Consider the following 12,612-nt stretch of genomic DNA (forward strand, 5'->3'; position numbering starts at 1 on the left):
GTCCGCAGGAATGTAGGAACTTGCAGGGGAAAGTTTCCCTCGGTGGCCGGCCGCCGATCCGGTGCGGGCGGGCGCGCAGAGGAAGGAAGAGCCGCGAGGAGGCGGAGCCGGCGAGCGGCTCGGGCGGGCGCTTCTCTCAACTTTAGTTTGGGCGTCTGAAGCGAGTTTCTGTCGCAGTCGGGCGCAGCCGCCGCCGGGGAAAAGAAAGGGAGGAAGGAAGGAACAAGAAAAGGAAATAAAAGAGAAAGGGGGAGGGGAGAGGCAACGCGCTGTGCGGCAGCCGTCAAGGGACTGAAGGCAAAAAAGTTCTCCGGCGCCGCGGCTCCGGGTCTCTCGCAGCCCCTCCCGAGGCGCAGCCGCCAGACCAGCGGAGCCGGGGCGCGGGCGGGGGCGGAGGCGCCGGGCGGGGGATGCGGGGCCGCGGCGCAGCCCCCCGGCCCTGAGAGCGAGGAGAGCGCCGCTCCCGCCGCCTCGCCGCCCTCGCCGCTTCTCCCGTCTCGGCCCGACGAGCCGGGGCGCCCGGGCGGAGCCCTCAGCCCGCCTGGTCGGGGTGCGCGTCGGGGGAGGCAGGAGCCATGGATCCCGGGCAGCAGCCGCCGCCTCAGCCGGCCCCCCAGGGCCAAGGGCAGCCGCCCGCGCAGGCCCCCCAGGGGCAGGGCCCGCCGTCCGGTCCCGGGCAGCCGGCCCCCCCGGGGTCCCAGGCGGCGTCGCAGGCCCCCCCCGCCGGGCACCAAATCGTGCACGTCCGGGGGGACTCGGAGACCGACCTGGAGGCGCTTTTCAACGCCGTCATGAACCCCAAGACAGCCAACGTGCCCCAGACCTTGCCCATGAGGCTCCGGAAGCTGCCGGACTCCTTCTTCAAGCCGCCCGAGCCCAAATCCCACTCCCGACAGGTAACCTCGCCGCCCCGGCCCCCTTCCCCGTCGGGCGGGCCCCAGGCCCGGGGCGCTCGGGAGCGGCGGCTGCAGCCCGGGCCGGGGTGGGGGTCTCCGCGAGCCCGAGCCAGGTGGGGGCGGGGGCCCGCGCGGAGCCGTGGAGGGGCCGGAGGCGCCCGCTCGGCCGCGGGGCCCGCCTCCCCGCTCCTCCCGGAGTCCGGGGCCGAGATTTGTTTTTCCCCTCGGAGTTTCTCTCTGCGGTTGCAGCCCTGGGGGGTGTGCTTTTCCCCTTCTTCCTTTCTTTCTTTCTTCCTGGGGTTCCCGGGAGGTTGGCGGGAGTGGCGGGGGAGGTGGGGAGGAAGGAAGGGGGTGGGGAGAGCGGGCCCCGGCCGCGGTGGGCTTGCACAATGCGCGCGCCGCCGCGCTCCGCACCTTCGCTCCCGCCGCCGCCGGCCGGGGCAGGGGGAGGGGGAGGGAGGCCTCTGGCATTTGTGTGGGTGCGTTGCCAGCGGCGGCCGAGTTTGTGAAGTTGAGCCCTGGGCCCCTTTCCTTCGGGGGCTCTCGGTCCACTTCAGTCTCCTGGGGAGTCCAATAATTGTTCTCTTGTTTTGCAGTGTTGATTGGGGGTGGGGGTTGAACCAGTCCATTCCGTTTCTTGCTCCTTCTCCCCCTCCCCCTCCCGAAAGCATTTATTTTCCTCGCGGCCCCGGCGCTTTCTGAATACAGGATCCAGACTTTCCTGGAAGTTGTTTATGGAGTTAGCGCTTTCACCCCCGCGCTTCCCTTGTGCCTTGCAACTCGGGCAGGCTAGCTCTTATCAAACTTTCACGTGTTGGTTTCCCAATTGTAGACTATTATTTACAGTCTGCTGAAATGCCTTTAAATTAGCCACATCTGCACGTTGTGCAGGACCTGAGTCGCGCTTTACAATGCCTTGGTTTTAACACAAGCCTTTGATAATACAGTGCAGGTTGACTCATAGGCCGAGTCCTGCCTAGTTCAACTGTGATTAAAAGTTAATGTTTGGGAAGCGATGACTAATTCGAGGCTCGCCATTGCTTTTAATTCTTACTGAGGATACGAACATGGCTGTTCCACATACACTACGTTCGATTATTTTGTCAACTTGATCCAACATTGAAGTGAAACTATTATGAAAGTGTTAACATTCCCACAGTAGATTTGTTTAGTGTAGGTTTTTCTTTCTTTCCTTTTTTTTTTTTTTTTTAAAGAACTTGCTTCAGGCGAAACTTCAGCTTAGGAGCTTTGTCCAAAAGTTAATTGGTTTTCCAAATACTACAATGTAGTTAGTCCACTCGGGCTGTAAGTTGAGTGGAAAGCAGAGTTAGCACCCCCACTGCTATTCCCACTCCCCCTCCTGTTTGCAGGCCTGCTGTATGTTCTCCTGCCGCAGACTAAGGGGGTTTTGGAACTCAAGAAAACTCACTTAACCTGCTGACAAAAACCTGGGTTAAGGAGGAGAAAGGAAAAACAATTTAGCTGCTTGCCTAAACACTTCAATTTGTAAGAAGTAGACTTAGGTATGCTTTTTTCTCTTCCCCCTGGAAGTGGGTTTCTGGATTCATTATGGGTAAATGTGTGTTGGCATTGCACCCTGCAGACTGCAAGCTATGCTGCTAGTTACTTAATATGTTTTGAAAGTATAATACACATAGGAGATTGAATTCCCCATTTTGTGGCATCTATAAGCCAAAAGGAATTGCAACTGAAAAGTGTACTGACTCTTCTAGTAAATAATTGCACAAGAATTTATATCCAGCAGTTTATGCATTTATACTATTAATAATTTATAGTTTGTTTTTAGTAAGTTTCTTAACTAAATGTTGTGTGTGTGTAAGTTTGATTTTTATTTCTCCTAATGATTTCCTCATTCAAATCTACTGTGAGGTACGCGACTTGACTTTAAGGCAGATGTGCCCCTGCGCATTGCTTCCAGTCTCCCTTCCTTGCCTATGTGAATCTAGGAAATTCTAACTTTTTGACAATCCTAATTCTAATCAAGGAATTTAAATAACTATACTAGATTATGAATGTGGGTTGTAAATACTATTGTCCACAAACTAATGGATATTTTCATTCATATATATGTGTATTTTCCATTTTTCTGTCATGAAAACTGTTTTACAAATGAGAAAACCGAGGCTCTCAGAGATTAAGGTCTTTGTTCAGTGTCACGCTAACCAGCTTGGACTAGAACCCAGATCTTGAGGGTCGGGAGTGCAGAATTTTTTCTGCTGTTACACAGTTGTAAATACGTAAGTGTGTAACTTCTTAAGTTATAATTGAGCTGTTGCCATCTTTATCATCTAGACACAAATATATGGTTGGGTTTTCATTTCATTCATTAGTTGGCTTTTAAGAACATTTGGATGGTTCTAAATCTTTTGCATTCATTAAAAGTTGTATAACTTGTGGTGATTGCTTTATTAATGGCATTTGTCCATAGTGAGGAGAAATGACAATTGTCTTGTGTTTAAGGCGTGGTAGGAAAAAACATTACTCAAAACCTAGCTAAGAAAAAGAAAGCATAGTTATTATATTTCTTAGGTTTTGTTTATACCTGGAACATTTTAGAACTTGGAAAAGCACCCATACCACCTTTTAGAAATTAGGTTTTAAAGTTCATCATTTATTATTTTAGGGATGTTTCATTCTTTCTGTACTGTTTGCCTCTACAATATGTAGAAGGCATGTCTAATGTGTAGTAGGTAGGAATTCACTTAGATGGACTGCTTATCAGTAAAATGACAAGTGTTTGTAAACGTACATATTAAAATTATATCAACCATTTAAAAGTATCCATCTACAAACCTGTATTCCTCTGTGTCAAATATTAAATGTTGAAATTTGCCTTTGGTACTTAGATATTTGATTGCAATGAAATTCTATCTAGGAAATTTAAAGGGACTCACTTTAAAGACAGTTTTTAAGAAATGTTCATTTTACTATTCCTAATAGGCCAGTACTGATGCAGGCACTGCAGGAGCCCTGACTCCACAGCATGTTCGGGCTCATTCCTCTCCAGCTTCCCTGCAGCTGGGAGCCGTATCGCCTGGGACATTGACTCCCACTGGAGTAGTCTCTGGCCCAGCAGCTACACCCGCTGCTCAACACCTTCGACAGTCTTCTTTTGAGATACCAGATGACGTACCTCTGCCAGCAGGCTGGGAGATGGCGAAGACATCTTCTGGTCAGAGATACTTTTTAAAGTAAGTGAAAATAATGGTGGGAGATAGTTTTCTAGGAAAAACATATTTTGGAAAACACAGTAAAGTGGTGTCAATATAAAATGTCATTTTTATATTCTACTTAATGTATTTTTTATTTATATTTTTATATTTAATGTTTATGTCAAGCTCTGGTATAGCTTCAATTTTTTTTTTTTCAGTTTGGTATGACCTAAATACCTTCTTTAGCTTGGGTAATATTTTGAAAGATTGATTCTTAACCTTTTCTTTTGTGGCAATTTGCATATTCTCATACTCTCTTTTGAGTTTGTGCCAAACCTTTTAATTAGCTTAGCTCAAAACTGAAAGAATACCATGAAAAATTTCAAATTGTGAGAATTATAAGGTTGGCATAGTCCTATTAAATATGTATGGCGCTTCTTATATTCTTTTAAATAAGTATTTTATTGGTAAAACTACAAAATAAGTAGGACTTCTTTGGGAGTCTAATTTTACAATATTTCAGGTTGTGAAATGACAAACCCTTTAGCTGCAGTTTGATGTGACTTATCAGTTTTTTCCCCAAAACGTGAAGAGAAATATGAATTTTCGGTTTTGATATACAGTTGCTCAGTGGCACACTTCTTCCAGACTAGCAGGTCTTCAGAACAGAATCCCTCTTTGGGAAAACAAAAACAAGGGCATTGGGCTGTTTATTTTTATCAGCCTTTTTGTCTTTAACAAAATAGCAAATTTTCATTAAAGATGAAAATAGAATTTTTATCCCCCCTCACTGTGGAATTATAGATGAGACCTTAATATTTGTATCGGGCTTTTTGGATTAAGTGTATACAAAATGTTTTCTGAAAGTAATTGTTACAGACTGAAGTTGATATTTTTAAAGAGTTGCTTACTTAGTACTGTTTAATCAGGTTGAGATGATAAAGTGAAAAATGGTCGAAGTTTTGATTGAGATCTGTCTTGACAATCTACTAAGGCAAATGTAACATTTATTTATTAGATCAGATAACACAATTAATGATACTGTTGTGTGAGTCTCAATAAATGTCTCAGAGTGGGTTGTTACTTTGTAATGTAAGGTACAGTTTTGTGACAGGCTTATTTAGGAGAAGGGCAGAGGAAAAAATTTTGATCTTGAAAAGCTTCTGCAGTTTTTTGGCCCCTTTCCTGCAACTTTTTTCTTCTTTTTTTAATTTGTTTTCTGGTGTCCTGGTATCCATTTCAAAGGGTCAGGTTTCAACCAGAACAATAAAGTGCCTGAGACTGGAAAGTACACACAAGTCTGGCAAACTCATCTGCATGAGCAAGATCATTTGTTCTCAAGCAGACATCCAAAGTAAATGATTGAAAGAGCTGCTAGCTGTGAGGGATGTCTTGAAGGGAAAAGGAGTGGAAACAAACCAGGTTGTTAGGAGGAAAAAGAAAGGCTTTACTCTTTTGAACCTCTCCCTGCTGGGTCACATGCTGACCTGGGGAGATTTTTAAACAACTTAATAGCCTGCTTGCCTCCTTTCTTTGGTTCATGCCGAAGCTAAAAGTTTAAGGTTAAATAGCAACATTTATGCTCTTAGTTTTTTGTATCTGTAATAATTGCTTATAGGTGACATTTGCCTACATTTTCGTTATTTTGAATGATCTTTTTGTTTTGAGATGAAATAAATATTCTATAATTTATTTTTGAAAGTTCCAATGGTTCCTCTGAGAAGAAGCGTTTCCGTTAAATATATTGATAAAGATGAATTAGTGAAGGGCATACACACACACACACACACACACACACACACACCCCCAAACACCCCAATTGAGTCAGCCTGTAGGGAAGGTAAACCAGGCCAAAATGATATGAAAAGTATGCCATAGGAGTAATGGTTGCAGGAGTGGAGAGAAGCTTACCTGGAAAAGAAGAAACTGGGAAAGAAGAGAGAGAAACATGATTGTTCTTCAAGATTTCTGAGGGACTGTCGTGGAAGTAAAATTAGGCTTGTTCTATGATAAGAAACATGAGGATTTTTGACTCGTTGGTATAATTTTCTCATATCAAACCTTTCAGAAATAGAATGGTTTTCCCTGAGAGATGAACTTCGGTCAGTAAAAGCAGGCAAAATCATGCATTAGTTGGTACCTGTCAGGAATAATTGTAGAGAGGGCCCCTAGGCATTGGATATGGAAGGTGGGTACTGTGGGCTAATAAAATTTCATTTTTTTCTAAAGAGTTTCTGTTTTATGAACAATATGCCATTTGAAGAAAAGTTAGAAAAGATTAGTTCACCTCTTTTTAGCTACTTCCACAATGTTATGGGCTGTATGAGTTGTCGTAACTTATTTTTGTGTATTGCACTGGTAAATGAGATTAATTTCTGTCCTTACTGAGTCAAAGATGATAAATGAAGCTTTTGGAGCCAACTTGATATTGTCCAAGTTCATTTTTATCCTAGTTTTGATGTTTTAAAAAAGTCAGGCTCTCTTTACAACCAATGCTTAATGCATTTTCATCTTATGTCTAAAGAAGATACGTGTTGCCAGCTAGATGTAGAATGAAGATTTAAGCTATGTAGTTTCATACTTTATACTCATTTCAACAGTGAAACATTATATCTCACTATACATCTTCTTAAATGCTTGTTGGAACAAATTTTTAAGTTACAAACTATATAATTTATTGAGATTTATACTTGGCATGAAGAAATCTGACCATAAATGGTCCAGACATGCAAGGTGATGTAATTTGATTGAAAACTTAGAAATGTTGACTTTGGAAACAACTAATTGTTGCCTTGTGACATATGAATAATTTTTCACGTCAGTTTTTCCGTCTTCTCCTTTCAAGGCAGCATAATTACTGAAAGATTGTAGGCAGGTGATCATTGGTATTTTCAAAGCCCTCCCTCCCTGGGTTAGTAAGATGTTCTGGAGAAGACTTGTACCTTATGAAAGTATAGTACTGGCTACATTTATCAACGACACGTATTCAAGCTCTTTATGATTGTGAAGTGTGTAAAAAAAGTTTAGTCTGTATATTACATATTCTACTGAATTTACTGTTTAAAACTAATTTCTGCAACATTGTATATTGAGCTTTTATTTAAAAACAGTCCGTTCTTTTTATTACTCTGAGAATTATTGCCTTCTTCAGCTGTCTTATAGTTTTCCTACAGGAAATAGTTCTTCAAGTAGTTGGTCAACAACTTCCTATTTCTTTATAAGCTGCTGAATAACTTCCTGAATTAGTATTCTATAATGTCTCTGGTTGCAATAATATCTCTGGTTACAAGGAGTGTTTTTACTTCTCAGATTTATTTCATTGAATCTGATACGTTGTAACTGTTACCATGTACAAAGAACTTCTTGTATATTACTATACCATATAGGACCTTACAATTTGATTTAAGAAATCTGAGGCAATAATTTTTAAAAGTTTGTAGATTTGCATTGTTTTAATAGTGTTCTTCTAATTTTTAAAAGGTCATTTTGTTTCATTTCTGTTATCATTTTCTGAATAACTGGCCACAGTCTTTTTAGTCCTTGAAGTTTCAAGGTTTCTTGTGGCTGTGATTTGATTAAAAATTATACTTATTGAGCATCTTGATCTGTAGTTTAAAAAGGTATGTTTTCAGAGATTTTCAACATTGCACAGCCTATGATTTAGCCAATATGCCAACGTTAAACGCAGTTGCCTTGCAGATGTTATTGGTTGCTATAAGTGGTTTGATTCTTTTTTTTGCTACATGTTATTTCAGAAATGAATGCTCCACTGCCCTAATTAAAGCTACCTCAGAAGTGTATCAATTAAAGGAGATGAATTAAACCATTTCTTCTTATAATTTCATCTACACTTCTCCCAAACACTTGCCCAGTAGAAGACCATACACACATGCAAATGTATATTGTTACCATAATGAAGATTAGATGTTTTAAAAGGAAACAGTTTTATAAAGAGTAAGGCTATTGTGTTTTTTGGTTTCTTGCTATATCAAGTGTAACCAAAATGATTTCCCTTTAAAAAAGAAAAGCTTGTAATATTGCCATTAAATGTTGATTAAGGTGCAAACCAAAAAAGTTCAAATTGCAGTCACAAAGTATTTCCCTATCTGAGGAGAGGCCTGGTCTCTGCCCATTTGTCTTGCTGTTGAGGAAGGGTGGAGAGAGAAGATGAAAGTATCCCCCCAGCTCTCAGAAAAAACGCTTGCTTCTGCTCAGTGGGTGGGCATCCCGGGGAAGAATGGCCCGCAGTGCCGCAGTGATTTCAGCAGAAAAACTCTGGGGAACTGTTGAATGCAGTGGCAGAAGAAAAACAGTTGGAAGATAGTGGATGTGACAGATTAAACAGAACATAGAGATTAATTTATTTCCTGGGGAAAAAAATGAGTATTTTTAGTGTGAACTACGAAAGATATTTAGTTAACAAACAATGTTTAAATGCAGCAGACTCGGTTGGTTGCAACATGGTAGGCTAATTTTCTTTAAAAAATAACACTCAAAAAATATTCCTCCCCGAAAGACTCGTGTTAACTATTAAGAAAAAAGCCTAGGTGATATTTGAATAGTTGAAACTTTAAAAAAAGTGTTTCTGAAACCCTGGGATCAGTCCTCATTAGTAATGTACAGAAATATGTGTTACTTTATAGTTAGAAAAATAATGTAAATTAGCATCCTAACTAACACTAGCATGTAACACTAGCATGACTCTGAATTGCTGTTTACCTTAAGGCTTTTGAAGAGAGGTGAACTCTAAACCTTTTAGTTGTGAAAATGTATAGTGAAGTTGAGGCTTAGGGCAAATCAAAGTGAAGTCGTTTTAAAAAGCAGTTGTTAAGATTTAGGATTATTCAAGCTTAATTTGCTGCCTTTAGTTATAGCATAATTTAGCCATTAATTATGGCTTGAAAGTTTAATAATAGTTGAGTAGCATTGCATAAAAGGGAGGTCTTAAAGAGCTGTATGGTTCCATAACTATGGTTACTAAGTGATGCAGTTCTTAAAAAAAGGCTTCTGATTCTAGGATTAATCACAACTTCAAACCATGAAAGAGACATTGCTGTTTTTATGAAGAAGAATTGCTTCATGGTTCTGGTTGCTCAAGTACGGTAGCACCAAGTTTCCTGGGAGCAAGTACTGCCGCCCTGGAAGCACTTCTATTTGCGGAGGGCTTGACCCCTTCTAAAACCAAACAAAGAAGTTTGGTATAAATCACAACGGTCCTTTTATCCTTCCTTTTAATATTTTAGACAAGAAAAAGTGGTCAGTAGTTTAACCCTTTTTGGCTCCTAGCGTGAGAAGAATGGTAATCTTTAACACATCGGTTGGTCTTGTTTCTCTGAATAGTGTTGCACATTAGCAAAATAATCCGAATAGGAACATCTTTTAAAGTACTACTGTTTTCTTGCACCACATATTTTCAGTGCTTTATTTGTGGTTAGTGCTATAACTTATCTTCACTTTAGTGCGCTTCCCTATCTCTTCACAGGATAGTGTTAGTCACTAAACTTATCAAATTCTTCGGCTGGGTCCTGATTTGGGGGTACTGAATGGTACATTTCGTTAAAAGCTCCTTTCTTCCTCTTGCAAATACTTCACCTAAAGTAAGGAGGTTTTCTGTTTGTTTTTAAAGTAAGATCCTTATGTGACCAATAGGTATGTTTAAAGAGATGTGCTTTTTGATACATGCATGAAAACTTAACTATAGACTATTTGATTTGGGGTTTAGAGTAAAGATGGCTTTATTCAGAGTGCTACTATGTGCTTTCACAAAATTGAATGTGGACTAGAAAGCTGTTTGAAATTGAACTTCTCTCTTACCCTGAAGTGACTATAATATGGAGCAGGCTTTGGGCAAGGAATTAAACCCTACCACCTAGGAGGTTGGGGGTCAGATAAGGATTTTTTTTTCTGTACAAGTATGAATGTGGAGTTCTTTTGTTAATATTTGTAAGATTGTCCTCCCTCTCTCATATTCCTCCCACATGTATCTGATTTCATGGATTTTTAATAAGGTGTTTGTTTTTTATTGTACAAGTGACACATGTTCATTAGAGAGAATTGAAAAATTCAGAAAAGGAGAAAGGGGAAGAAGCACCTAAATTCTGCCAAGGAGATGGGTTTAAAGATACTTGTTTTCATTGCCTCATAAAGAAACATTTTGAAATTTACTTTTTAGGTGGGTAACATATACATAGATTTAGAAAATTCCTTAGTACTAGAAGGTTTTAAAGAAAAAGAACAGCTCTGACCTTTTAAAAAAATCTCTTGCTTGCATTCTCCCGACACAAACATTCAGCTCCCTTGAGATTTCCTACCCCCCATACCTTTAAAATTTTCATATTTATAAAATATGCTGCACTGCTATTTCTTAATTTTTCTGCACCCTCTGCCTCTTCCTTTCCTTAATCCTCCCAGTATACTTACTATAATTTTTTTTAAGTATTTTTACATTGTTATGACTCTTTAGAGTTTGCCTGCAGCTGAGCTGTACAATGTAATGTGATTTCCTGAACAACTTTGATATTTTCTTGGAATTGTTAGTTGTCTTTTTTTTGTTGTTTTCCTTTGTATTTTTTTTGCTTTTTTGCCGCCCCCCCCCCCCCCCCCCCCCCCCCCCGGAAACGTTCCTGAGTCCTTTGTCTTCCTACTCTGGGCTAGACTGGTTGCTCTCAACTTGCTTCAGAGTTTTCCTACTGGCACTTCCCTTCTCTCTCGTCCTGGCAAGTCCCTGCATCCCTCTTCTTGGTTGGATACCCTATTTACTGTTTTTCTCTTTCTTGATTTGCTAACCCTTAGTGTTGGCTCATTCCTCAAGAATTTGCTGAGAAAAAAAGGTGCATGGTAGGTAACTACGTTGAGATCTTTTATGTCTAAAAGTATCTTTATCTGTTGACTTTTGGTGGGCAATTTGGTTGTAGAATTCAAGGTTAAGTTATTTTTCCTTCGAGTTTTGAAGGCAATGCTCCATTTTATTCTAGCTTTCAGTTTTCTTATTGAGTAGTTAAACCCAATTTGCTTCTCTCAGGGATTTTAGTATTTTTTTCATTATCTTTAGGGGAGGCCTTAAATTTCATGATATACTTTGGTATGCACCCTTTTTTAATTCATTGTAAACATTGCACGGTTTGGAAACTCAGTCTTCAGTGTGAATGGTGCACCTTAAAGGTTTGTAGTGCAGTTGCCCTGTCTTCGGTCCTGGGAAAGATTTAGTAATTCCTGCATAATTTCTTCCAGTGTGTTTTATCTATTCTCCTTTTTTGGAATTCCGGCTAGTCAGAATAACTCTCTAATTTTCTTATTCCTGTCCTCCCTCATTTTCCTTCACATAGCCTTTTGTTATGCTTTCTGGGAGATTCCTTCAACTTTAGCTTTTAATTTTTCAGTTGAATTTTTTTTTTCAAAAAGCTATTTATCATTCTTAATTTCCAAGGACTCTTTTCTGAGCTCATTGTTCCTTTGTTATTTTTAATAACATGCTGTTCTTATTTCATGGATGTAATAGTAGAATCTCTCTATGAGGATATTATAGTGGGTGTTTCTGTTTAAATTTTCTTCTGCTTTCAGTGTCTTAGTGGACCTCACTGGAGAGTGATTTAACAGGGATCACCCAGGCCCTGATGTTCTGGGGTGTCCTCTGTGTCAGTATCTTGGTTAGGTTCTCTTGTAGGGGCCAGTTTCTCCAGATAAAAATCTGCCAGTCCTCTCTCTAGAGAGCATTGATGGTGATGAGTGTTAAGACTGACTACCAGTGTTTTTAGGGTTGAACAGGGGTGGGGTTTTGTCCCTGTTCTTGGCTATGCCAGGTATCTGAATCCAGAGCCTGTGGCTCCATTTCTCTGGAACATAAATTTCTCATCTCCTGCTTGGGCCAGGGAGGCGGGTGTGCAATAGGTTTTTGAAAAGTTGTGTGTAGGCTGAATTTTTGTGAATCCAATTTGTAACTATTAGGTTGACTAAATAAAGTTGCTAATTTTTTAAGCCCAAAACAATGAATGTTGACAGTTTCATATGATTTGACGTAAATATCACAGAATCACTTTTTAATGAATATTTAAGTAGTGCTTTTACCAGGCAAATGATTAATTCCATTACATTTGTCCCCTTTAGTGTTGGTGTTGCTAGTTTTCAACTTCATGTGTTAGATTTTCTTAAAGGGGGAACTTTTTACTTTGACGTCAAGGTGGTTGGCGTTGGGCAGTGTATGAGTTTTGTTCAGAGGGTTTGGATTCTGAAATAGTGTGAAGGGGCAGAGAGATTGAAAACTTAACTCCTATTCTTATATGTAATAGTGGAGATATTCCTATCTATTTGTATGTCATTTTCAAGTTCTTTGTCTAGTATACACAGCTTTAAAAAGTAGGGCTTTAATGTAAAGCAGCCTTGTGAAATTGGCCTGTGTCTGTCTTCCTTCGTTCCTTCCTTTCGCCTAGTTTTCATCAATACAGATGGTAGTAGGATAAAGAAAATATTTATGCATGTCTAAATTGATTAAATAATTATTGGTGTGCTTATGTAGGTTAACCTCCAGAAATATGTAACTTGGTTTT

The 12,612-nt window shown here is 40.4% G+C and overlaps 1 protein-coding gene across 12 annotated transcripts in view; it reads left to right on the forward strand.

Annotated features, from left to right (window-relative positions):
* The first annotated feature begins 435 nt into the window (after nucleotides 1-435).
* The window catches only part of YAP1 (Yes1 associated transcriptional regulator), a 112,655-nt gene continuing 100,478 nt past the window's right edge, over nucleotides 436-12,612 (forward strand). For all 12 annotated transcript variants that reach the window (XM_023644698.2, XM_023644702.2, XM_023644700.2 and 9 more), the window contains exons 1-2: nucleotides 436-896; nucleotides 3,858-4,108. In XM_023644698.2, the coding sequence (XP_023500466.1) occupies nucleotides 576-896; nucleotides 3,858-4,108 (572 nt within the window). In that variant the 5' untranslated portion in view covers nucleotides 436-575. The remainder of the gene's footprint in view (nucleotides 897-3,857; nucleotides 4,109-12,612) is intronic.

The sequence above is a fragment of the Equus caballus genome, chromosome 7 (genome assembly GCF_041296265.1).
Source record: "Equus caballus isolate H_3958 breed thoroughbred chromosome 7, TB-T2T, whole genome shotgun sequence".
Classification (NCBI taxonomy): Eukaryota; Metazoa; Chordata; class Mammalia; order Perissodactyla; family Equidae; genus Equus; species Equus caballus.